The sequence below is a fragment of the Purpureocillium takamizusanense genome, chromosome 3 (genome assembly GCF_022605165.1).
Source record: "Purpureocillium takamizusanense chromosome 3, complete sequence".
NCBI lineage: Eukaryota > Fungi > Ascomycota > Sordariomycetes > Hypocreales > Ophiocordycipitaceae > Purpureocillium > Purpureocillium takamizusanense.
The window spans coordinates 25,590-51,256 of record NC_063070.1 but is presented as its reverse complement, the minus strand read 5'-3'; the positions used below and the strand labels follow the sequence as shown (position 1 = coordinate 51,256).

At 58.4% G+C, this 25,667-nt stretch overlaps 4 protein-coding genes across 4 annotated transcripts; 3 read left to right on the top strand and 1 right to left on the bottom strand.

The window, feature by feature from the left end:
• The first annotated feature begins 717 nt into the window (after positions 1 to 717).
• JDV02_010848 (uncharacterized protein) lies at positions 718 to 1,587 on the top strand. Its single transcript, XM_047992586.1, has 2 exons — positions 718 to 1,217; positions 1,283 to 1,587. Exons 1-2 carry the CDS (start codon positions 1,068 to 1,070, stop codon positions 1,454 to 1,456), a joined length of 324 nt encoding a protein of 107 aa, XP_047840668.1. The 5' UTR covers positions 718 to 1,067; the 3' UTR covers positions 1,457 to 1,587.
• Positions 1,588 to 5,327: 3,740 nt separating this feature from the next.
• On the bottom strand, positions 5,328 to 5,714 carry JDV02_003560 (uncharacterized protein; the record flags this gene model as incomplete). Its single annotated transcript, XM_047984693.1, has 1 exon — positions 5,328 to 5,714. One exon carries the CDS (start codon positions 5,712 to 5,714, stop codon positions 5,328 to 5,330), a length of 387 nt encoding a protein of 128 aa, XP_047840667.1.
• Positions 5,715 to 10,770: 5,056 nt separating this feature from the next.
• On the top strand, positions 10,771 to 14,345 carry JDV02_003559 (uncharacterized protein). The gene is made up of 3 exons (XM_047984692.1): positions 10,771 to 11,984; positions 12,043 to 12,331; positions 12,396 to 14,345. The coding sequence occupies exons 1-3, from the start codon at positions 11,415 to 11,417 to the stop codon at positions 13,607 to 13,609; spliced, it is 2,073 nt and encodes a 690-aa protein (XP_047840666.1). The 5' UTR covers positions 10,771 to 11,414; the 3' UTR covers positions 13,610 to 14,345.
• Positions 14,346 to 15,329: 984 nt separating this feature from the next.
• Positions 15,330 to 17,688, top strand: CHS7 (Chitin synthase, class 7). Its single transcript, XM_047984691.1, has 2 exons — positions 15,330 to 16,855; positions 16,952 to 17,688. The coding sequence occupies exons 1-2, from the start codon at positions 16,043 to 16,045 to the stop codon at positions 17,141 to 17,143; spliced, it is 1,005 nt and encodes a 334-aa protein (XP_047840665.1). The 5' UTR covers positions 15,330 to 16,042; the 3' UTR covers positions 17,144 to 17,688.
• The last annotated feature ends 7,979 nt before the right edge of the window (positions 17,689 to 25,667 follow it).

Genomic DNA, 25,667 nt, shown 5'->3' with positions numbered 1-25,667 from the left:
CGGCCCGGCCGCTGATGAGCAAGGGAAACCCCCCCCCCCTTTCCTCTCTCAAAAAACGACAAAAGGAAAGGATCAGTTTCACAGCAAGCCTGTCAATAGTAGTAGCAGACCCCCTCCACCCCCTCTCCGCCCCGCGAGGCGTCAGCAGCTAAATGATCTGACCATGTCCGGCGGTCAGCTGGGGCGGCGTAAGGTGGCATGGTCCCCCAGCCCCAGAGGAGGGGGGGGGGCGCTACGTACCAACTACCACTGCTCGTGCCAGCATCACTGGGAGGAGGAGTGGCGTGCATGTTGGTGCTGTTATTAGCAGTTATTATCACCGTTTCCTGGCTGGCGGGACAAGCGTCGAGTGCGGCGACAAGACGCATCCACCGCCGCCGTGGGGGGGTAAGGGACGAGCGGGCTCTTGGTTTTCGTACAAGTCATTTCACTGCATCTGGTTCCGAGCAAGTAGATATTACTACGGAGCACCCCTTTCGGCTGGTTTCTTGTGTCTGTTAATACGCCGCCGCCACGGGGCCCACGGCTCACATCGTGCTTCGTGGGACTGCGTACACAGCTAGCAGACCGCATGTACAGAGTATACGCCATAGATATTGTGCTTTGTCTGGCCCGCACTTCTCCTCCACCCGGCAGCCACGATATGTGACAATAGGGGGCCAAAGGTGTCATCTCTGGCAGGCCATTTTGCCTCTGTCGCATGACATGGCGCGCGGGCCTCGGGCGACTTTGCCCGCCACGATCCTTTGCCCCATGTGTTAGTTTGTACATACTTGGTACTACGTAGTAGTAGAACTGGCGCATGGGTAACTACAGTACCGCTGCACATTCAGTCTCCCGGGCAGCCAGTCAGTCAGTCAGTCAGTCACATATCTCGCCGTATGTAGCACGTATAGCACTTGCAGCACTGTACTGCACGTTTCTTCCCCGAGCACGAAAGAAAGAAACACGACGGGGCTGAGAGAAAGCGGAAAGCAGCCGTGTGCCCTTTGCGAAGTTAGTACATACGGACACTAGTTTCAGAACTGTCCGCCACCACAGGCGGCCGCCGCCGTTGCGCAGGCGAAATGAGAAACTTGGCCAATGTGCATGCGACGACGTCGAGCAACCCATCACCAGTATTTACCCGTGCTTTGCTCGCCGGTTGTGCTCGGTGCGGTTCCGTGCCAGGCAAAGCTGGCTGGCTGTCGGCTGTTCGGTACACACAAAACGCACAGGTATGTAACTACCTAGGCAGGGCGACGATGCCGCTGTTGGGACTTGAGTACCTAAACGAAAAAAGAATGGGTTCGGACAGCAGCAACGCAGGGATGGGAATGGATGGATGGATGATGCACACGCCGCCGCCGCCGCCGCCGCCGCCGCTCGGGCAAGGCAAACGTCCATGCCCACGACACAACCTCCAGCCAGCGCGCATGCGCCCAGAAACCGACGACCTCGGTTCATACTAACTTAGTATCCCCAATATTTCGATGGTTGCATTTTCGTTATGATGCTGTTGGCCGAGTGGGCTTCCCCCCCGCCCGCTGTTCCTTTTTGACTTGTGTGTGTCGACAATATTGGCCGTGGCAGCCAAGCGCTCGCAGATTCTTAAGAAGGGTGTTAAGGCGGGCGTCTTTTCCACCCAGGCAGCCCAACAACAGACAGGACAAGGAGTGCATCATGCACCTGATGTTGTTGCCGCCGCCGCCGCCGCCGCCGTTGGTCCCGGTCCCGTCCAGAGCAAAGCAAGACGGCAATCCAAGCGCTCCAGCTTGCGACCCGATTTTAGCACCGCATCCTTCCCAAAGGCAAGGCACCCAGAAGCGGGATGGAGGGGACAGTCGGACGGACCGACGGACGATGGAGGGACATACGGCGATGACAACAGCGACGACAGTGGCTACTGCTTTTACCGCCCGCGAGGCCGCCTTTCCCCCCTTCCCGCCGACATCCTCCGGGCCCTGCTTGGCACGCACGCACACAGAATATGCAGATGATCTGTCAACCACCAAGGGGAAGGGGTCCCAGTGTCCGATGCAGAATGGACGACGAGCAAGGACGGGGGGACTGGGCTTGGGGGGAAGTAAGAGAAGGACCTGACCTTGCTGCAGCGCGCTTCCCTGTCTTGCATGTCCTGTCCTGTCCTGTCCGGCCAAAGCAATGCATCAAATTCATTCGTCCCATATGCGGGTTGACGGAGGCGAGCTCCGTCGACGACGTTGCGGTAAAAGTGCGTGCTCCAACGGCGCAGTATAACCTTCGCACCCAACCCCCGGTCCAGCTCGTTTGGGCTCGGGTATATTCACCTCTCTGATCCGGTCGCCGGGGCACAAAAAGAATCCCGCGAGAGTCGTACCATTCTCCGAGCTGTAGGCAAGGGAGAGTCTTTCAGCTCGTCCGCGGCCGGAGGGGCCTGCTGGGTTGACCGTGCGCTTCATCCGTTTGTTCTGCGTTCACAGCGTCCCGACGGAATGTATGAATCAAGCAAAGAAAGGCGATCGACATGTCTTTGACACCAGCTGCAAAGGTCCGAGCTGACGGCGTCCATCGTCGCACCCGCCCTCTCCAAACAATTCTAGCCAACAGCCCCTCCCCCCTCTGCCAAAGAAAAGGCAGCCGGGCGCCTCTCTCTCTCTCTTTCAAGAAGCGCGGTCGAGACAGTCGAATGACGCATTTACTGTAAGGAATGAGGGGGGACATGAGCCGTGTCCCGCCCAAAAAAGTGAGGTCAAGGGGTAGGGGGTGGAGGGGCCTTCCTCGCTGGTTTATTGCAAAGGTCTGGGCACCATTGCATTGCTCGGATCGCCGTGCTTCCAAAACGCTTTGCCGGACCTGTGTTACGGTCCCACGGGACAGACGCCCGCATGGCGTTCTCGCTGCGACGACAATCGCCGCTGCCTTGTAGCAGGGAGAGGGGTGGAGGTCTTCAGTTAGGAGGGGGGGGGGCATGGCGAAGCACGGAACTGAAGCGCCGTGCCTTGCCCGGCTTTGTCCCGCCATCTGACTGACACTCGGCATCATGATGGCCGGAGGAGATCGAGCAACCTGGGGGCACGACGACCGCCGCCATGATAAACACCACCAGATCGGCCAGTAGTCGTGGTACTCCGTAGTCGTAGCACATAGTTATCAAGTTGGCGTGTTCGGGCAACCCACCTCGGAACACCACCACATCCAGAGCCTCCCAACTACGTACGACATGGTGCCGACGGTCTATGCAGGATGGGCTTGCGCTCCGATCGGTTGGGGCCTGCTCCTTGTTCGCAACCACAGTGTGATGATGCGGCGCTCATTCATATCGACGGCCAATGCGCTTTTCTCGGCTCACTCACCATAGGCCCCCAATCCGTTGCGCATGGCCACCCGAGAGCATGCATCTATGTGCAACGGCCAAGGTGACAGCCAGCCGAGTGCTACAGGCAATGTATCTCGATGGATCCGATCCCGTTGACCCAACCGAGCGAGAGGACCACCCCCCCGCCCCTGATATCCTGGATGCCTGGATACCTACCATGAACTCACCAAAGTCGAGACAGGCCTGTCGCTCCCATGCCGTCCAGCCGGCGCCAGGATAGTTAGCGAGCAGTCCGGCGTGAGATGCGTGTTTGCGTGCCCACCAGTGAGTGAGTCGCTCCACGCGCGGAACCCGGCTAATCAGTCGTCGATTTGTCTCCCCTTCGAGTGCTGTACTGTACGTATTTACCATGTCTCCATTCATGCATTGACTGACCGTCGGGCGACGATACGAAAAGCCATCCAGCTAGTGGAGCCATTACTCGTTTGCCACGGGAGCTGCTTTGATCGGCTAGGTGATCATGCAAGCACTTTGAAGAGGACGACCAGGGCCGGTTGGAGGGGCGTCCCGCTTGCTGGCTGGGGTCCTCGTGATGGTCCCCTGGTCAAACTGACCAGTTTCTGCTTGTGGCCGGCCACGCGCGAGCGAACACCACCACGGCCGCGCCACCGGAACAGAGGCACAGGGATGGGGCGACTTGGACGTGGCTCGTACTTACCGAGAAAGAATGGGCAAGACGCAACATGCAACACGCGTTGTCATCAGCGTGGCCCGCCACACAGCTCGTCCTTGCTGCATCCATCGCCAGCCAGATGGCCAAGCGGCCGACTTGCTCGTATTGTACTCCATCCATCCACACGTGCACATAAGGCGGGTTCGTCTTCCGCCGTGGCGGTTTGACGATCGCATGCCAGAAAGTCCCCGCTGCGTGAGAAATGCCCAGCTCAGTGGCTGTCGAACAAAGGCGTGCGTTGATACAGTATGGGCCCGACTAGTACGGGCCAGCATATGATCCCCGCGATTTACAGCCATTGAGAGCGCTCTGTGGTGTGAGCCTCCCTCGGCGGCTTGTTGCCTCTGCAGTCCATGTCGTCGCATTCGCGGACGGATATGGCAATGTGTTGCCCCTTACGCCTCCATGGCCGGTGGCGCCCAGCCTGTCGTGTCTCTTCAGGTTTTGCCGCCAAGGATGCTGTGGATGGTGGTGGCATGCGTGTGCCCCTTGTTGGCATTCCCAACAACACTGCCGGGTTGAAGTGACGAGGCGCCGAACCTGGTTTTTTTTCCAAGGAGGAGGCTGGACTAATATTCTGCCAGGGCTCCACAATCACTATCACCACCACCGCCGTCGTCACCGCCACCACCAGAGCGGGTGTCGAGTTCATCCATGTCGAGCAGTCACGGCCGTTCTGGAGATGTCAGGAGACTCAGGGCGTTGCATGAGATTTGCGGCACCAGTGAACGGAGGCAACTAGCCGTTCTCGGCCGTGACGGACCTCTTCAAAGAACCTTGTGACCTCTTTCCTCGGCCCGCGCGAGCGTAACGGTCTCAAGAGCAAACGAACGCCCAGCTACGTACGCCCCAGGCCGCCGGCGATTGGTGTGCCGGGGCGGGCAAGGGTCGAAGCAGAGGGGCTGCTGGGTTGCTGAGCCGCCCGCAAGTCCCTTCACAACCGCCATACGCTCACTCGACGGTGCGCGTACACGACAAAAGCTGTCTGTCACTGGACCGGGTCGACCGTCTCGTTCTGTTGCGTAGTGACCCGAGGAAGCAAAGCCTGCATCTGTCAGTTGAGACATGTGGCCCAACGCCATCCCTTCGACCGCCAGTGATGATTGTGATGTGATGAATTGATTGGCATCCGACGGTAGCTTCGGGTTCAACTTCGATGACCCGGCTGCGTCTCGCGTGCCTGCTTCGTGTCGCTGGCGCCAAGCTCCGTCGGTCGTAGTCGTCGACACTCTGGATTCGACGGGTCGTTGCTCCATTTGGTCTGGTCTCGTCTCCAGCCAAAACCTTTGCCCCTCGAGTTCCGCAGCGGTTGACGAGTCAAACATAAGCGGCGTTTGAGCTCTTGACGTCTTGGGAGTCTGCTGCGGTGCACACTTTGGTGCTGCAATGAATGAGTTCGAGTTTGGGCCTTGTTTCCACGGTTGGCGTCATAGGCTGATCCGCTGCTTGGGGATGGCATCGGAGGCCTTGGTACGTAGCTCGATCCGCCGAGCGCCGCAAAGCTGTGGAGCCTGTGAGTCCCTCGGAACACACCCTGCGGCCACTCAGCATATCAATCAATGCTGGCTTCTCGTCCTGTGGGGGGGCGAACAGACGCAGGCATCGACTCTTCAGGTGACTCGAGACGACATCCAAGCTGTCGAGTACAATCACTCCAGGCTGGGGCGGGACCGCAGGCTGTGGACATGCTGTGTGAACAATCATGCCCACAAACTTCTTGCGTCAGGGGTGGTTATTTGGCAAAAGCCTGAGATGGGTTTGAACCAGGTGGGACCCTGGTGTGAATCAGTCCCCAGGCCAGGCCAGGGAAGACGTTCTGCTTGCCCGGCATTAGCGAAACAAGACACCGCACTCGACTGCTAGGCACCACATATCTCGCATCTCCGGGGGGGCAAGCGTATCATTCAAGGGCGTACGTATCGGAGACTGAGCCGGCTCGTGCCATCACGACGCGGTTGAGTTTGGAAGCCTAGGCCCTAGTAGTTCTCCAGCCTCGCAGAGCCAAAAGCAGGGTGACTGACTATGGTGGCATTTGGGGACTACGAGTGTACTGTACTGGATGACAAGCGTCCATCGGCTCATCTAGGCGGCAATTGGGTAACCTATGATATGAGCCACAGGGTCAAGGGAGAAGAAAGTGAAATCCGTAACGAGCCTTTGGCGGAGCATCCTTGTGGGGCAAAGCATCGGACGCCCCGAGGCCAAAATGCTGCCTGCTCCTGGCGAGGAATCCGTCTCAAACAGAAGAACGGGACAAGCTCAGAACGGGCAGCGAGGCCAAAAAAAACTGACGTTGGGTTGCTGGACGGCAAGCAGGGGTGGGTGGGTTGACGGGTGGGATGGGTGGATGGATGGTGGGTTGGGTTGAGCTGGGGGCGCGGATGGGCGACAGGAATGGAGTGGAATGGATGGCTCCAGTGGCAGCGCAGCGCAGGAAATACCTACCTTAGGTACTAGGTACCTACCTAGGCCTGGTCTTTGGGTGAAGTTTGGCCACGACGGCGCGCAAGCGCTTTGCATGGCTGTTCGAGCCACCTTTAGGTTCCTCACACGGATCAATGATGACCCAAGTGGCGCTGGGGCGCCGAGGACAGACTGGCCGGCACGGTGGCACTGCTAGCTGGTTGGAACGCCCGCCTCGCCTCGTCTTGCTCGACAAGGAAGTTGCTGTATGTCGTGGTAGGAAGGTACTGTACCTTGCCTAATATTTGGTTCACTTGGCGCCACAGGAACGGCAAGCGAGGGCGGAGTTGCAGAAACAGATAATGGAAACACGATGGAGATGAAAAAGCAGGAGTGCTCTGACCAGAGGCTATACAAAGGTGGGTTACCTACCAATGATGAGGATGGGCGTTGCCAGAGAGGTCACGGAAGGGCTTTGGAAGGTGCAGTCCCCTCGGCGCCCCGCGACTGCCGTGCTGCGCCTGGGTACTTTCATGTACAATGTAGGTCCTGAAGTGCCTTGAGCATTTCCCAGGAGTGTGCGAGTACAGCCATGTAAGCGGTGCGAAACACTCCCAAATGCTTGGTACCTGCGGTCCTTGGAGCATGCAAATTGTACCTACCCAGTAGTGCGCGTGCGAAAGACGACGATGGCACCTTGTTTGCCCCCCCATAACCCACGTACAGTATAGCACGTACGGGACTTTACATGGAGCAGCTCTGTCAAGTCCGAGTTCTAGGCACGTACGTACCCAACTGGGCGCAGGGGTTTCGATTCGTGTTCGGGTAGTCGATTGTGGCACCGCGCTCCGACAAAGGAGGCAAGAAGGTAGTAAATGATAAGAAAGATCGACGTCACGTTCATTGCAACGACTGTGCTTGGGGGTTTCCGGAAGCGGGTGCCTCCGTGGATGGTTTGTCCCCAAGAGTCATCAACGGGCCAGATCCCGGCGGTGGGAACGCTGACTAGCAGCTGGTGGGCTGCGTGTCATTCGCTACCACTTGTGCGAGTAATAATACCTGACTGGCAATCCAGGCTCGTCAGGTGAGGTACCAAGGCAATTCGGCACAACCAACATGCATTTGAGCTGGATGATGGCAGGTGCGGTCCAAGGGACGGAGGGCCAGGGCAGGTGCGAGTCGGCGCACGGAAAGAGCAGCTGGGAGCTCCCACGTTGGCGTCACCAATATGGCACCACCGCGCACCACACGGGCAACAAGGTGATGTCTGGTATGGAAGGTGCTTGCCCAGGGGGCAGACACTTGGTCCTCTGGGCTTGGGTCTGACCTGCCCTTGCCGACCTGTTGCAGCTGTGCTTCCATGTGCAAGTTGGCCGCTCGTTATCATAAGTAGGTAGCTGCTCGGGGCCATAAACCTTTGTAACTACACCAGCCAAGGTATCTGAGTATGTAGGGTTAATGAATGTGCTCGCGTCGCACCACAACTTGCTGGTCCCCCAACAAGCCGACTAACGTTACTACGAGATATATCAAACCAGCGCCGGGGCTTCAGGACTCTTGATCCTCTGCTTTGTATCGGTGCTGATGCGGGTCGGCCGTCTGAGCCCATTCGTATGTTAGAGAGACCCTACCGTGATAGCGACAATGCCACGAAAGTGAGCAAGACGCCATGCCGAGGGTACGGACTGCGACCGCTTTCTGCTCGTCTTGTCGGCGCCGCAATGCCCTTTCATCATGGAGCCGGCAGGCACGGCGCCCACCCACCGACCAGCGCAAAGCAAACCACCACCAGTGGGAGCCCCAGGTCACCACTGGCCTAGCTCTGGTACGTTCTGTGTGAGTAGCCCTGCGGCACGAAACTTGAACTCGGTAGCGCCGTCCCGCTCCTCCGCCGCAGGGTGCTTGCGCGGCACCATGGCGGCTGAGGCTGTTGGCTGGCTCCCTGCGAGGCGCGCGGGCACAGACATGAAATGGAGGGCAGTCGGTCGAACCTATCGCAGGGTTCATACCTGGGGCGGCGCCAGTGACGGAGCTTGCAGGCCTGGCCCCAGTCTTTGGCGCGGCTTGAGTGTCAGCTGGTGCTGGGCGGCCGGCTGGGTACCACCTCACGCACCACTCACCACTTTCACCACCCTCACCACTTGCCATCCGGAGCTGGGCTTGGGGGGAGGCTTACGAGCCGCTACCCTGTCGTTGTCGTGTCGTGTCGTGTCGTGTCGTGTTCTCTCTTGCTGGAGACCTTGGACCGCCGGCCCCGGGGTTGCGTGTGGCTGTCGCCGGCTTGGATGCAGATGCCTGGCATCCTGCCCAGGAGTCCACTGTGACCATAATCAATCACCCAACCGTCCAAGCCAGGCCCCGCTGTGAGTCCCGCCGCCCTCCCAGCCAGGGCTGGTGCCGCACGCTGCAGGGGACCTCGAAGCCAAATGGCCTCCACCCTGACCTTGGAAGACGGAGACATCAAAGTACGTGCGCATTCAGACGGACAGGACCGAGCGAGTGCGTGCCTTGCGAATGTGCGCATGTGCTGCCCATCCAACTCGGACGACGTGTGGGTATCTCGTTCCAGAAGTGCCTCGCATGACGACGTTTGCGACGTTTGCTAAGAGCACGGTACATTCATTCTCCAAAGTACATACTACCTTAGTACTTACGTACTTACTGAGTCTTTCAGTAATCTTACCCTGTCAAGGGCAAGCCTGGTGTCTGGCTCTCTATGTGCATCTCATTACCCGTCTGAGGCGGACGAGTGCCCGCCGCCGTCTCGCACATCCGGGCACCCAAGGCCACCTACAACATGCAATGCAAGCCAGACGGGGGGGTGGGGGTGGTACGCAACTTGGTGCGATCGCTGGAGCGAAGGCAGAAGCCGGGCGAGCAGCTTGCCGACGGTGGAATGAACGGAGCGCTTGCACGTGTGTGCCACTGTGTCAGTCGGCAGGCTGAGCAAGACGTGCCACAGGTATAGTGCCAGGTCAGTAGGTACGTAGTAGAACGGAGACGAGTGAAGCAAAAAGTCGAGTCTCCGCGCAATGCATGCATGAGCCGTCCTCATGCTCCGTCCTCCTCCGGTCGCAACTCCGTGCTCCGTCCCTGCCGAGATGCTCTGGGCGTGGGCTCCATGAGGCGCGGCGCCGTCGTCGCCATTGGGCCTAGCCTCTGGCGCGGGTTTTTAGTGGGTGCCGCCCTCCCGCCTCGACTAGGACCCGGGCTGGGATAGCAGTGGCTGCAATGGCACAGAATGGCATCCGCGGCCGCAGGAGGGGGGGGGGCGCTGGAGACGGGAGGCGTGCGCAAGAAAGAGCGAGAGAGAGAGAATGTGTGTGTGTGTCTGTCTCCTGCGAGTGTGCGTGACCGTCCCCCAAGCGTGTTGTGTGAGTATGTGTGTGTGTACGTGCGCCCGCTCTCTCAATAAGTACCTGTGTTCGTGCATGCGTGCGTGTGTGCGTGCGCCCGCGCCCGCGTGTGTGCCAGCAGGTGTCTGAGAGAGAGACCCTCATGCCAAATTCGTTGCACGCCTGCCCGGACAAAAGCCAACCGGGAGGTGCCTGAGTTGAGGTGCCCACGACAAAGGCTCGTTCGCCTCCAGAGCGAACACCCCACCGACTGGCAAGCAGCCCATGGCAGGCCCCTCGCACGGAACTACTTTGGTTGCTTGACAACAATAACAACACACACACACACACACGCACGCACGCACACAGACAAGGGGGGCAAAAGTCTCGTTCTTCTGCTCTCCCTTTCGTAAGATGTAGCCGCGATCCTGTGGTCCTGGTCCTGCCGTGCCACCCAAGGCCCAATTGGCGAGCCCATCATGAACTGAACACGACCGCCAGGGCGCCTCGACTCGACTCGTCTCAAAGCTGGGCACGCGGCCCCGCAGGTACCCCCCAGTAGAGGGGGAGGGGAGGGGGGGCGTTCGGTCTAGCAGTACCTTACCTTGCTCCTCCCATCCATCTCGAGTCCCTTCCCCCCACTGGCAGTGCCTGGGACATGGAGACAGCGAGGCGCCTCCCTCAGGCTGCCCAGGTGGTCTGGAGCTCCTGACGGCCGCCGGGCCACCGCCTCTAGCGCACCTCACAGCAGGCGTGCCACCACCGTCTGGCGCCGCATCAGCGGCCCCTCCACCTCATGCAGCCATGGAGCACCTCAGCGACCGACGGGACCCAGCCCAGCAGGGCATTGAAGGAACATCCATCCATCCACCCATTGCACCGCCCGCCTGCCGGCCCGCAGACTGGATAGGGTACGTACCTGGGTACCTTCCCTACTTCGTAGCAAGTACTATACTTGCACCCGCTGCTAGCACGCCGCGCCGCACCGCGACACAGACACCCGCCGCCGCATTTTGGCCTGGCCCGGCCTTTCCTTGGGGGCGCCCTCACCAGCCAACCAGCGCTCGTGTGAACCTTGAAATCGCCAATCCTCCCTCCATCTCAGCATCCCGCCGAGACGTCTCTCCCTCTCCTCCCATAACAGCCGGCCCGGCCTGTTGCGTCCCTCCCCATCCCCCAAGCCAAGGGCCGCGACTTTCTCATTGTTTCCATTCTCCGTCATGTGTCTGGCCTACAGCTCCCGGCCTTGAACAGACGGCCGCGAAGCGTGGCGTCTCTTGTCGAGGGGCCGCACCCCCCCTGCACATCGCCAGCTGATACGGAGCTCCACGACGGCGGCGGCCAAACAAGCGACACTTACACCGTCGACTTTGTTCTTGCTTCCCGTCATCATCTTCTCTATTCCTGCTCTCCTTCTCTTTCCCTAACCTCCCTTGCGGACCTTGGGCCCTGCATATCCAGCGGCGCTGCGACTCGCATCATCTCGCCTACCGAGCGAACCTGGCCCCGCCATTTTCGTCCCATTGACGCATCGCCGCCCCAAGGCACCTTCGCCTGTCGCTTTCGTTTACCTCCCGCGTCGACCGCCGACAATCCAGTCCTTGGTCACTGCACACCTCACCTCTTCGGGCCGCCGACCAGACGAACGCAGACATCTATCCTGCCCATGTCCCTTCGAATTCAACAATCGACGTCGACTTTTCCGCCTTCCCCTCCCAACGTTCTTCGGTGCCGTGGCCGACTCGTGCTCCCAGGCCGGCTGTCCACGCTCAAGCCTTTCTCCTTGACTGAACAAGACGTGCTTGCGGGGAGCGGCCTCAGGACGCCCCCAGTCGACGACATGAGTACCACACACCATTCCGCCTTGCCTGCCTACGACGGCCATGCCATTCACGGCTACCCGACCATGGCTCCCCACGCTACTCGGCCCAAGGCCATCGTGGACGACGTGAGGAGCACGCAACCGCTCCGCTATACCACACACGCTGCGCAGCTGGGGACTTCTGTTGGCCACGGCAGGACGAACAACGGCTCATCTCTCCAGACGTCCCAGCTGCCCAGTGTAATACCTCAGCCTTCCACTCGACCGTCCACGCCGACGCCCGAGGTCTTCGAATCGGCCAAAGGTGACACCACGGCGAGCAGGAGAGGCTCCGACACCCTCATCTACCACAGCCTGCAGATACCTAAGTGTATCAGCCCCAACGGGGGAAGTCTGTCTGACTTCGCGGCCCAGGTCAGCACGGCAGCTGTTGCACGGGCGCTTCCTAGGCTTGCTAACGCTGCGTCCACAGATGACGTGCCTTTTTTGGTTCGAAACCGTCGACAACCTCAAGCTGGCCGAGTCCGTTCGATCAAGACAGCCCAATGCCCCGATCCCTCGACTGCCGGGCCTGGCGAAGCCACACGAGCAATTTCAGAAATGGGTGTACAACGTGCTTTCGACGACCCAGGTGACGCAAAACGTCATCTTCCTGGCGCTCTTGTTCATCTACCGTCTCAAGATGTCTACGCCACAGATCAAGGGCCGTGCTGGTAGTGAATACCGTCTCCTCACTGTGGCGTTGATGCTCGGCAACAAATGTACAAACGCACTTTTTTCCACGCACTGCCTGCGGCTGGACACTATGCTGACGCGCGAGGGCAGTTCTCGATGACAATACCTACACCAACAAGACATGGGCCGAAGTGTCTTGCTTCGCCGTCCAGGAGATACATGTGATGGAAGTCGAGTTTCTCAGTAACATGCGGTATAACCTTCTTGCATCCAAGACGGAGTGGGAGGACTGGCTCATGAAGCTTGCGTGCTTCCACGACTACTACGACCGGGCGCTCAATCTTCCCGCCTCACCCGTCCACGTACCCTCGCCCTTGGGCAAGGCGTTTAACTCCCCGATACCATCACCTACCGCGATGATCCACCCAGGCATTCCTGACATGGCCCCGTACACGCCTGCGACGGCTATCCAACTATCGCCTACGTCAACCCACTCGAAGAGCTTTCCAGCGTACCAGACCAATGCTACATCCCCCTTGGGCCCCAAGCGAGCAATGAATCTTCCTGCGACACGTAAGCGGAGCCCAGAAGAGGACTTGGCAGATCACCCGGCGAAGCGGCATGTTCCTGCAAGAGTCGGCCAGGTGCCGCCCGTTACCTCTGCCAGCTGTAGGCCAACAGGTCCCGCCGAAGCGGCGCGACTGTCTATCCCGCAACTGACAGTTGTCACGAACCCGGCACAACACGCAGGAAAGCCCTATCCGGGAGTCAACGCGTACGGTCCGCAGGTACCCGCGACAAGTCACCAGCAAATGGTCTCCCTGCCACCGCTCCAAGCCGGAATCCGAGCTATGACGACGGTCTACCAGCCGAGCCCTGTGGCAAACATGATGCAGCAGCAACCTGTGATGCCCGTTGCGACGGGCAGCGGCATGCCTCCCGCGACGGCTTACCAGGCCGCGGCCCCTATCAGTCACTCGACTGTCAATTACGGGACCCCAACGAAACATCACAGTCCGGGCAGCCTGGCTCCATTTGGCTCGTCGCCTCTGGTGGAACATCTGGGCCCTGTGTCGGCCGTGCACACACCCATATCCAATTCCCCCAGTGTCTATCTTCAGCAGCGCGCCAGTCCTTACAAGCCGGTTCGCCACGTCAACAGGCTGCTCTATCCGCCATCTGCGTCTCTTGACCAGTACCACCTCTCGGTGCCGGTGGCCCCTAGCCAGATGCATTACCAACCCCTCGGGCGACGCCACGACGTGCGCACTGGCGTCGTGCCCGAGTTCGTTGTCTATCACCGCGGGCACCATCAACCCCATATGGGCTCACAACCCGGGCATCAGGGCCACTACCCCTCCTAGGAATGGCGGGAGTGGAACCCTTCTGCCGGGCAGTCGAACCATCACAACGCGCGCTTTCACAACCCTTACAGCCTCAGACATTACAGCCTTTGGTGGCGGTGAGGTGGACTGCGTGCCACCTGATTGACCTGGCAACTCGATGTGGTTTTGTCTTTTCAGGGTCTTCCTTTTTTTCCTCCTCCTTTCTCGTTTTCGCCGGATGGCGAATCTTCAGAACAATGCATGGCACGGTATGGCATGGCTGGGCGTTGGTTAGGTCACGGACAGGTCTCATTTTCAGCGGTTTTCGCCTTCTACGTTGTCGTTTTATCGGTGCCGGGCAACGTCGTGGGCGCGTCGTAGCTCGCACGACCCGGCCGTGAACGGCCGGCAATGAGACGCTCTCATGCCACAATGGTTTGCATCATGCTTGGCGTTTCGCACCGCGGGGCCCCTTTCCGGGAAGAAGCCGGAGGTGAAAGGATGGCTGGCCCCGGCTCACGTGCTGAGTGGGAAGAAGGATGGGGTGAGGCGGTATGAGGGGCGGAATAGCATTACATGGAACCATCAGGCGGAGCCTGAGGTTCGAGGCGAGGACCGTCCGTCCCAAGGATAGAGGCGAGATAGACGCCAGAGTCAGCAATGACAACCTATGAGTACAGCAAGGAATGAATGAAGCGCACATCGCAGCACCCATGTTTGTGGCTGCGACGATGTACTCGTACTAGCAGAGCTATATTGCTGCTCTCTCGCTCCCTTTCCGCGTGAGTGTCTGAGGACTGCCTCTGTCTTGCGGCAGTTTCTTGAACCAACGAGATGAGGAGTGCCGATCGCGGGCGGGTCCGCTGATCTACCAAGATTACCTCGCCCGCCTTGCATGACGGGGTTGCGTCCAGTGCTCATCTCGTTGCGGTCTAGGCGATGACTCTTCTTCCTCCACGAGAAGTAATTCGACGCATCGTGACGTCGAAGCTTGGCAAGTTGATTACCTCGGCATCTCGGATAGTACTACGTACGTACCTAGTATGCTATCAATTTGGTCGCACAGATACGGGGCGTCCCCTTGCTGCCGGGGGACATGGGGTGTGTAGCATGCATTTTCTCGTCTGTCGCCTGGGCACCGGGACTGGGACTCCCCCTGCTTCTCCTGATGTTTGTTTTGTCAAGGGGTTGGTCGGTCGGTCGGCCTGAACCCCCCCCCCCCAAAACAAGAACACGGACCAAGGGGTACGGGGTCGGCCGACTGACTGTCTGGAAACGGTGCAGGTGCTAAGTTAGGTAGTTGGAACAATTATGTACTAAGGTATATACGAATATGTATGTGCGTAGAGTACCTATGAGGACGTGTGTGTATCTGGGGCAGGCATGGTCTCACGAGGGCGGGTGCAAGAAGGAGACGGGAGGAAGAGCATGGCAGAGAGTGGGATTTCACGGCATGGCCCAGCCGGTTTCAACGTTGCTACATCGGCAGGCGCTCGTACTGGCATAAAGCGAATGGGATGAGAGGATGGTCAAGGTAAGGCAAGGTACTTTAGACTTCGCAGTAAGATGCAGCTCCGGGGTGTAGCGCGTACCTCGCTCGTGTAACCGTTGCCGCACAGGCGGGAGAGAGAACGCTTCAGGGCAGCGACGCCAATGAGGCGGGCGCCGCAGTGGCGCAGCCTCAGCGACCTGTCCTCCCCCCCCTTTAGTGGCTGTGCGCTCCTCTCCGAGGCAACGGGCCAAGTCGACGTCTCCTCCTCCTCCCTTGGCAGCCAGCCAGCCAGCCATCGGGCCACTCACTCGATCCCATCGCCGCCGCCGCAACAACTCGCCCTAGACACTCGCTTGCATCTTCATCCACCCGTCCGCCCTCCACGACGACGACGACGACGGCGATATCTCCAGTCAACCGCTCTTGCAAAGAAAGAAACACTCGCTTGACCGAACCCGCGTCGCCGCGGCCTCCCCCGCAGAACGACTACGACGACGAGCGCGAAGAAATTGTGTGCAGTTTTTAGCGCCGCCCCTCGCCCATCTTCGCGCGCGTGTTTTTCTGCTTCCTTTTTTCTCGCTCTGCGCCAAACCGGGACAACGCACAAGGCTTTTGTGCGTCCTTTCTCTCGCCGGGTGTGTCGAATCGGCTGGCCAGGCGCGCGGCACAGAGCCCTCTCGGCCTTTCAGACAGCACGCGCACCGAGACATCGAACCGAAGCCCCAAGGTGCGGTGGGCAGCCAGTCAACCATCCTGCCACCCATTTCCACGATTTTCGACGGAAGGACCTTGGCCCGCGGCATCTTTGTTTGTAGGAGGACGAAGTCTATTACGCTCGGCTGAGTTCCGGAGAGGCCAGTCTTTGTCGCGGCAGTAGGATCGAGCCTCCCGATCGAAGCGAATTCGAGCGACAACGACGACGATAAAACGACGACCGGGAGTTTCCTAGAGAGTCCAATTTCTCCGCCGCCGCCGCCGCCATGTCGGGCTTCGGGGACTTCAAGTCCATCTGCGAAAATGCGCCGCTGCCCCTGTGTTCCAATGTCGGCCCCGTGCTATCGGCGTCGAACCGCGTGGGCATCGAGCCCGACTGCTACGCTCGCAACATCGAGCTGGCCAACACCATCATTTTCGAGGGCGCCGCGTCCGCTATGCACATTGTGGCGCTCGTCATGACGGTCGTCATGATTCTTCACGTCCGCAGCAAGTTCACAGCCGTGGGCCGGAGGGAGATTCTCACCTTCTTCTACATCTACATGCTCACCACGTTCATTTCTCTCATTGTGGACGCTGGCGTCGTGCCTCCCGGCAGCGGGCCATATCCGTACTTTGTCAGCGTGCAGAACGGCTTCTCGAGCGCGCTGATAACGTGCCTGCTCATCAACGGCTTCGTCGGATTCCAGCTGTACGAGGACGGCACGCCGCTGTCGGTTTGGCTGCTGCGGATATGCTCGCTCGTGGCCTTCGCCATCAGCTTCCTCGTCTCGCTCGCCACCTTTAAGGGCTGGGCTGGACTTGGACCGACCAACACGGTCGGCCTGTTTGTCGTTCTGTACCTGCTCAACGCCATACAGCTCTTCATCTACGTCGGCATGCAGATCCTGCTGGTGACGAGGACTTTGCGAGACCGGTGGCCGCTGGGCGATATTGCGTTTGGCATCTTCTTTTTCGTCGTGGGACAGGTCATCCTCTACGCGTTCAGCGCCAAGATCTGCACGGCCGTGAGCCACTACCTGGACGGCCTTTTCTTCGCAACCGTATGCAACTTGCTAGCCGTCATGATGGTGTACAAGGTGAGACTGAATCCTCTGACTCGTCCAAGCGGACCGCCGCTTGGCACACGGAAACCAGAAGCCGGACATGCTGACCTGGGCGCTCACACTCTGCAGTACTGGGATTCGATCACAAGGGAGGACCTTGAGTTCTCCGTCGGCACTAGGATGAACAACTGGGAAGTCAAGGAGCTTCTTCCTGAGGATGAGCGCCGAGCCACCGTGTATACAGACGACCCCTACGGCCATTCAAGCGCCTACGACATGCCGTACTCGCCTACGGCACAGCGATACTCGACCAAGTACTAAGGGTGAAAGACCAACGCGGTCACTTGTCACTTACGCATCGACCGTTGGCTCATCGGAGGCGGAGAGGTTTGTCTGTTGCCTTTGAGCCGTCGCATTCCCCACCAGACTTGGGCAGCGTGACTATCCAGAGGCGAGCAATTTCTCTTGAAGCGGTGCAACTCGGTCTCGGAGGCTTGGCAGCCAAGAACATTGGCAGGAGCAGGGTGCTCGCTTGCGTGTTTGTTTCTGCATGGGACATTGCGTGGCGTTGACTTTTTTTCTTCTATACGAGGACGGGGCATGTATATGATTCGGCGTGACGTTTATCCCCTTGGCTTTGTTGTGTGGGACGGAGCGCATGCTGGCCTGTTGAGTGAGGGACCATTTGTTGTCGAGGCCAACCGCAGGTCCGCGGAAGCGACTCCACGATGCCATGAAACGACCCAACGATGGGGACCGTCACGGATGGCAGGCGTTACCGAATCGTGGGATTTCCGGGCAGGAAAGCGACGGAGCGGGGCGTGCCAGCCGGCCAGCCGGCCAGAGGAGGGGCGTGTGAGAGATGCGCATCAATCCAATTATTAATCGATGACCGGGATACTTGCTCATTTGACGTAGCGAAGGCAAATACATATTCCTAGCGGCTAGACACTCATTGTTCATGGGCCCTTTGCCATGCGAGATGCAGAGCGCGGAAAGCTAAAAGGTGTTCCAGATGGCGATGCTAAATACCAACAGCTAACGTTACTAGGTACCTGGTCGGTGTAGTACTAAGGTGTGTCCCATGTGTGTAGGTAAGGTAGGTAGCGTGGGATGTCGGCAACAGATAGTGCAACATAGGTTAAGTTACTTGCCTTTCCTGACTTGGCCAGCCCAGCCCAGCCCAGCTCTTCAGGCGGCGGCTATTACCGCCAACCCAACAACAAACCACAGCGGTAACGGGCGGTCGCGCGCAGCCGCCGCAGCCAATGGGGACGCGGCCGTGACACCAGCCAGCCAGGGGGGGGGTAGTTACGCCGTGACTAAGGCCTTTGACAGCCCCCCCGTACTATTGATGTCGGCCAAGGGCTCGACGAGGAAGGGAGGGAGGGAGGGAGGGAGGGAAACGTGGATGGTCTCTGCGCGAGCGCGCGTGCGTGCGTGCGTGCGTGTGGTGGTGTGGTGTGTAGGTGGCCCGGTGTTGGTGAGGTACGAAGTACGATATGGCATGATGGACGGACAGGTGTGCCAAGCGGCGAGCTTGCATCATCACATGGCGAGGGAGAGGGAAAAGTCTCCGGGGGAAGATGGGGAACGAATGAATGAATGAATGATTGAATGCATAGACAGACAGACAGACAGAGACAAGTGTTTCCTCCGACGTACTGTGCAGCCTTCTGGAGAGAGGACGCCCACCCACGCCTTTCCGCATTATCAGCAGGGGGGGTGGCTGTTAGTTTCTTTAGCACTCAGCACCAGCAAAGCCAAGTACATTCAGGTTGTCGGATATTACTGTCGTCAACCTGGAAGGTACAGTACAGTGCCGAAGTTGAGTTTGTAGGTCAATTACTTTCTTGGGGACCTGTACTGTAGTACCTAGTAGGCTGGCCTGCAATGCACTATCGCTTGCTTGACCGCGTGCGTGGGCAGCGCCGAAACGTGCAAGCGAAAACACCAAGTCGGCCTCCCCGTCGCCGCCACCAAGGGCCGGCCTGCTGACGGTGCTTATTTCCCTTCCCCAACACCTTTTTTTTGATTCCATTTTGCCCGTTTTCAGAAATACAGACAGGGAGAGAGAGGCGTGGTTCCGGACGACGGACTGCCTTGCCTGCCTTGCTTGGCTGGCTGGCTACACGCCCAGGGACGAGGACTAACTGCCCAAGTTAGTAGCCAACTAACTAACTGGCTTTTTACCTGTCACCTGTTTGCTCAAGTGGGAATCGCCGATGGGCCAGGCAGGGCAGGGCATAACAGGGCTTCGCTCTGGGCGCGATGGGCCGTGATTCCATTGCAGTATTGCAGTATTTGTCAAACGGCCCTGGTCACCACGCTGTAAAAGGAAGTGCGAAGAGAACGAGGAGAGGGGATGGGGGAACGACTGGACTGGCGGAGATAGATACAGAGATAGTGAGAGAGACGAGCAAAGGCGAGACGGGGCAAGATATGTGACAGGCTCGCACAGCTTCCCCTTTCCCTGCAAAGCCCATTGTTCGCATTCACTCGTGTTGACGGGGTTCTATACGCCGCCCACCGCCATCGTCTAGGCTTTTGTCTGCGCGGGCGCCCATTGCGGGCGGCCACGCGCGCGCGTGGTCTGGCGGCGGCGGCGTCGGCAGTAGTTTAGTGCCCAGGGCTGCGAGGTGCAGGCCACACCGGCCCGGCTGAGCGAAGGGACGAAGAGAAGTCTCTACTTAGTCCAGTCTTGCTACTGGTGCAAAGTACTTTCTCCCCGTGTTTGGTTTGGTCTGGTCCTGCGCTACCAAAAAAAACGGCTGCAGCCAGGGCGAAAACCAACCGATAACGAAGAGGCTGAGTGCAGGGGAGGGGGGAGAGGAGGGCGCGGAGGACGGATGGCGTAACAGGCAGGATGATGAGAGGAAGAGACTGGGAGAGTGGGAAATACCCGGACTTGCCTCGAAATGGACGTCGCCGATGGGGCCGCCCAAGGCTGATCGACTGGCCCCGACGAGTCCCGGGAAACTGGTTCAGCCGCTGCACCAAAAAGGCAGGCTTTTGAAGGGGGGAGGGGGGGGGCACACGCGGGAAGCGAAGCATAAGGCACGGACAGAGAGGGCGGAGAGAAAAGAACACACACGTTTCGACTGAAAGAGAAGGGGGGGTAGGGGAGGGGGAGGCTGACTGATACGCATGCTGTTGCGGCGGCTAAGCTGCATGATGTGAGTTGTTGCTCGCCAACATTGCTCGCTAACAGGAGTTTTACCTGTCGTTTTTTTACTTCTTATTCGAATCTCTCTGCCCACGAGTTCTCCGCACGAAGAACGCGCCACACGGCTTGGTACGTAGCACAAGGCAGGCTAGCTGCCACCCCCCACCTAGCTGAGCTTTTTCTGTTGGATTGGGGCGGTGTGATAAGGATAGGCTGGTGGGATGAGGAGGACGTAGGGGGGCTTGGGGGGGTTGGTGGGAAGGGGAGATGATCATCAAGTCAGGGTACTTAGTACTAGCCGCTGCTGCGAAGTCGATATTGCAGAGAGTCAAGTCATAATCGCCAACGTTGGGATCGAGAGAGCGAGACCGTGGGGAGGGTTCTGAAACATTTGAGCCTAGGGCTAACAACGGTCCGGCTCATACATACATTGTAGGCACCAGGCAAAGTAGGGGAGGAGATGTTTGAACAAAAAAGGGGGGGTGTGGGATGGATCGTCCTGATCATCATCGACGCCGTCGTCGCCGCTGTCGTCGACATGACACTGCAAGCGAGTCGGTAGGCCGTAGGTAGTATACGAGAAACATAGGTATCTTACCTTAGCGGGAAAGGTGAACCGGGAAAAGCGGCCTGCGCAAGCACGTCAGTACGTGCATCTTTGCTTTTCCATCACACAGGGGACGCGCGTGGGGTGGCGCCGTTTGGCCGTTTTGCCTGCGGTAGATTGGGTGACGACGTGAGCTGGAGTCGAGTCGAGCCACGATCGTCACATGGATGGGGGGGGGGGGGCTACACATGAGATGGAATTTGCCGTTGGATGGCGGGCGGGCGGCGGCGGGGGCAACTATGAACGAGCTAGGTAACTTCCTGCTGTTCGTAATCGTGCGCACAAAGACCAAGAGCAAGAAAGGGAGGGAGCTACAGGGTACTAGCAGCTCATTCGTCCCGCCTTGGCGCCGCGGAACGATAGACCGTCACCCATAGCGAGAATGCGCAAGATATTGTCTGTCTGTAGATGCGCTCAAGTCTGCAAACAGGGGTGGGGTTGCAGAGGCCGCGCGCCCGCCTGCAAAAAGTAACGGCAGCGGCAGAAACTAATCGACTCTGCTTGCTGGTGAGCAGAGGATCGCCCAGACCACCCCCTAGTAGCCAACCTAGTGGCCTCTAATGGATTGATGGTCTCTGCGGGTGGTCTGTCTGTCTGTCTTGCTAAATGTCCGGAGGGCGTATGGCGTCAGGTAATGAGCAAGACACGACGGCCATGCCGCCAAAGGGGAAATGCGAGAGGTCATGGCTGCAAGAATAGTTTCCTCCCCCGAAAAAAGGGAGGTTCGCCGTTGGAGGGAAATAAGGTGACCGCCGAGCCACCACCACCACCACCACCGCCACGCCTCTCGTCTCTGTACTCCGTATCTTTTTTTTTTCGGGCACACACCCCTCCCCTTACACCCCCCGTCTTTCCCTTGGGACTCCTCCCCTGCTCGCCCAGATCTGACGGCGCGATTGGAAATGCTTCTTTGGTAGGCACTGTGGCTCGGACGGGGCAGGGGGGCAGGGGGGCAGGGGGGTGGACAGAACAAGGAAGCATGCGTGTTAAAGACACACACCGAGGGGAACAAAAAAAAAGAGGGTACGTTCCTAGATAGTCATGAAGGAGGTTTATAATAAAATTAATTAAAAAAGGAAAGTGGGACAAATGAAGACAAGGCATGGACCCAGCATGGGTCAAGACCTGAGAATGCGCCGAGCATCATCGTACTCTTGTACACTTTTTCCTCGATCGGGTTATCGTCCCCGAATGAATCTTGGGTCCCATGTCCATATCCTCCTCCTTATCCTCCTCCTCTTTCTCCGCCTCCGAGCCCCGTGGCGGCGCGCATACGCAACGGCGCCGACGCGCCCGGGTTGGCTGGGCAGGTTTTATCAATCGTCCGTCATGCCTCCTCGTCCGATCGGCGTTCGGGTACCAGGTCGGCATTGCTGGGGAATTGAAAACCAAAAAGGCCGAGCCATGCCTAATTAACGCACAGTATCTACAGTACGGACGACCTGCCTACAACAGCAGATGGCGATACGTAGCATGTACGTACTAGTTACTGTACGTGCTTTGTTGGCTCGGTATACTCGTTGCATGCCGCTGGTCATGACAGAAACACACTGGCAAACTGGCTACTACCGTATACTAGCTCCTGTTGGGTTGCGTGTTACGACGCCTAGATGTGCGGATAGGCAGGTATACGGCGCACATCTTACGGGTACGTACCGGTAGTATTACGTCGTCATACTTGTGCTAACTAACCTAGGTAGCACGTCGAAAAGGAGTTGATGAATGTCGGGCGTGTGGTTATCGCGGCGTCGCGCCCGCACCCACCCCCAGCCCCCTCCTCCCTAGGCCAAAGGGGGAGAAGGAGAGACGTTGTCGACATGACGGGCGTCCATGCATGTGTGCGTGCATGCCGTGATAAGGACACAGAAAGACGGTCTGCGTAGTATGTAGTACCAATGTGCTTGAAGAAGAGATCATCGGGCCGGCAGGATGAGTCGTTACATGTGCTGGAAAATGTGAGCATGATGCGAGGGTATACGGGACGGCGGTTTCGCCCCCTCTCCCCGTGGACCGCAATGCATCAATTTAGCGGTGGCATCTTGGCGTGTCACGCGCTCCACGCTTGATGTCAGATAGGCACGGTACGCTACGGTACGCTACGGTGCAGTGCCCTATTGCTAACCAGCTCACTCGTGTTGCTCCCGGCAGGCTATCGTCGTCGTGTCGCCGTCGGCGTTGGCATTTGACGCACCGCCACGAGAAGGGCAGGCAAGGGTGGTTGGACAGAAGACACCCCCAAAAACAAGAGAGAGAGAGAGAGAAAAGGGAAAAAATTGCTGGTAAACGCCGAGCGTTGTCCGTCATGTTGGGCCACATCTGTGTCTCGTCCCGTGCTTGGCACAAAACGATACCGTACCCCCTACCCTACCATACCTACTCTACTTTCGTACCCTGCATACAGTATACATACGTATTGCCTTTATTACCTACCTACCTCGTGACGTTGCGACGCAATGCTGCTCCGCTGCCCCGGTGGAATGGCTGCCTGGCTGCCTGCCATATTTGTCAACCGACTCCAGACGACGCGTGCACGAGCAGCAGTGCAGATGAAGAAAACGTTTCGGCGCGCAAGAGGGACACACACGGGGAGGAAGGGGGGTGGTGGAGGAGGGAACAGGATCTGAACGCAGCATTGTTGTGCGCGCGCGCGCGGCGGCCGCGGCATGCGGTTGCAAACTCTTTAGGTTGTCTCATCCATAGAGGTGATTTGCGTTTCCAAGCATAGCCCGCCCGTATACCGTCGTACTGCTATGCCTTACTAGCAAGGTAACACTAAACTGTCTTTTTGCTAGTCGTACCAGATTGGCAAAACAAGGCGCCAGCTTGGCCGTCTTCGTCCGATGGGCGCCCTTGTTCCCCCCCTTTGCCCTCCATTCATTCCTCTGCCCCGTCCGCACTGGCCTACCTACGTTACGTCACTTCCTCCCGGTCGGTAGACGGACAGTATCGTCCCGGCGGAGTAGTACGTTTCGTACAGGCAGTCCGAAGGTTGTAGTATGTAACTTAGTAGTAGTGCCTTTATTACCGAGCCAACCTCCCCCCCCCCCTAACTCCATAGTATCGTAACCTATTTATTTGCCTTTTTGCTTGCAACCCCCGCCCATACCATCCCAAGGCGGGCTCGGAGATGCTCTTTTCGGCCGACAAGGCAATTTGCAAGCGAGAACCGAAATGAGCCTGGGGGTGATGGGGAGGGTGGCATGAGGTGCAACCCTGTGCATTGGGACGGGCGGGAGAGAGGGAGAGAGAGATGGATGGTGCTGGGGAAAGCAAGGGGAAGGGTACGGGGAAGGAAAGGGGGGGGGGGGGACGCCGGAGCAGAAAAAATGACGAAAGGATATTAGATGTGTGGAATTTGGAAAGCAGGTGAGCAAGCAAGCAAGCAACAGCAATACTAGCCGATTGACGCCGACGACGCTGTGCTTGCTTGCTGCATGGGCCTGATCGCCCAAGAGACAGAGACAAGGGGGCAAGAAAAAAAGTCAGTTGATTCATGGTGGACGCATAGGCAGGTTAGTCGAGAGCACGTGAGCGAGCGCTAGTTCATTCCAGGCTGTGCGCTGCAGAGGCCAAGCCCCAGCGCATGGCACACGCCCCCCCCCCCTTTTTTTTTCCATCTTCACCCTGGGGCGGCGAAACGTCTCCAGGTGATGGACGCCCCTCCCCAGGTTCCCTTTCTTTCCTCACTCCGCACGTCGCACGGATGCCCTCGCTTTTTCTTTGCAGGTAGACAGGAAGCAAGTCCGTTTCTACAACATTAGAAGGTAGGCAGTTAGTCTCCTCGCATTGTAATGCGCTCATTCATTCTTGACTCGACACAGTATCCATACGATTACGTAGCTATACATACGCCCCCTGTCCGGGGTCCATTACATGTTCGTAAAAGTACTATAGCAGTCGCAAGGCGCGGCGGCTACTGTGACATAATACAATGCTGGATCAGAACCAAAGGCGGGCATGCAGGGCCGGCCAGGGCGTCGGGCACTTTTTGGGCACAGCTATCGTCGCAAGACCCGCGCTACTGTGCCGCCTCAAAGCACGCTACGCCGCGAGGTTGCTAGTTGAAGTCGTAGTGCTGTTGCACAACCTCGTACCTAATAATAACGTACTGTACGCTCGCAGACCAGCGAGCGAGCAGCACTTCATCTGCCGGGCAGGGCAGGGCAGGGGGGGGCGGTCACCTGTCGTCGTGGGTCGTGCGGTCGTGGGTCGTGGGTCGTGTCTGGTTCTTGGCGTGGGACCAAGGCCACGCAAAGGGGAAAAGGGAAGAAAAAAAGAAGAAAAAGAAAAGAAGTGTGTGACCGACCGCTCCGCTGCTCCTTTTTGCTCGCGTTGGCCAAGCCCTGATGACATGACAGCACCAAAGTCCGCGGGTGCCGACTAACCACATGGGCGATTATATATATTAACACACGGGAAGTTAAAAAGTGACCTCCGAGGGGAGGAAAGGGAGGATGGAGGAAGCAACCAAGGAAGGAAGCCGGGGAGGAGGCAGGGCAGCCTAGACATTGGAGACAGGGCAGGCGGCCGATGGACACTGTGGTAAAAAGTTGAGTACATATGTTATGGACTTTTATAGTAGTACTATTGCGGCTGGACAGGTAGGTGGAAACGAGTGAACTAATAATAACACCCATCATGGACAGGCTAGCAAGTCGCGAAACAACGATCGTGACAAGCGGGCGAGACGATGGGCAGCAGCGAGCGATGGGCGGAAACAAGCAGAGCCGCAAAGGAAGGAGCCAAGAGGTGGGCTCGGAACGTGGAACATGGACATGGATATGGCGGTCATGGACGTGGATGAGGATGCGGATGCGGATGAGGATGTGCATGTGGATACGGAAGTGGACGCGGGCCTTTCCTTCCTTGCCGTCCGCCGATGGATGGCAGCGCTGCTGGCTGGCTGGCCTTCTTTCGCAGCTTCGGTGCTACCTGCCTTCCTGCCTTACCTGGTCACTTACTACTACTACCACCTCTGGTACGTATTTGTAACCTTGGCCTTGCTTCACAATGCACTTTGTACCTGCCTTCATCGCACCTGCCTTTAGTAAGGTACGTACCTATTTCAAAAG

Bases quoted from the DNA above. Each gene is read 5' to 3' on its own strand.
- JDV02_010848 (XM_047992586.1), top strand. From the start codon at position 1,068: ATGAGAAACTTGGCCAATGTGCATGCGACGACGTCGAGCAACCCATCA. The intron at 1,218-1,282 runs GTATGTAACTAC...AAACGAAAAAAG, and splicing joins GGTACACACAAAACGCACAG to AATGGGTTCGGACAGCAGCA.
- JDV02_003559 (XM_047984692.1), top strand. From the start codon at position 11,415: ATGTCCCTTCGAATTCAACAATCGACGTCGACTTTTCCGCCTTCCCCT. The intron at 11,985-12,042 runs GTCAGCACGGCA...CTGCGTCCACAG, and splicing joins TGTCTGACTTCGCGGCCCAG to ATGACGTGCCTTTTTTGGTT. The intron at 12,332-12,395 runs GTACAAACGCAC...GCGCGAGGGCAG, and splicing joins GTTGATGCTCGGCAACAAAT to TTCTCGATGACAATACCTAC.
- CHS7 (XM_047984691.1), top strand. From the start codon at position 16,043: ATGTCGGGCTTCGGGGACTTCAAGTCCATCTGCGAAAATGCGCCGCTG. The intron at 16,856-16,951 runs GTGAGACTGAAT...CACACTCTGCAG, and splicing joins CCGTCATGATGGTGTACAAG to TACTGGGATTCGATCACAAG.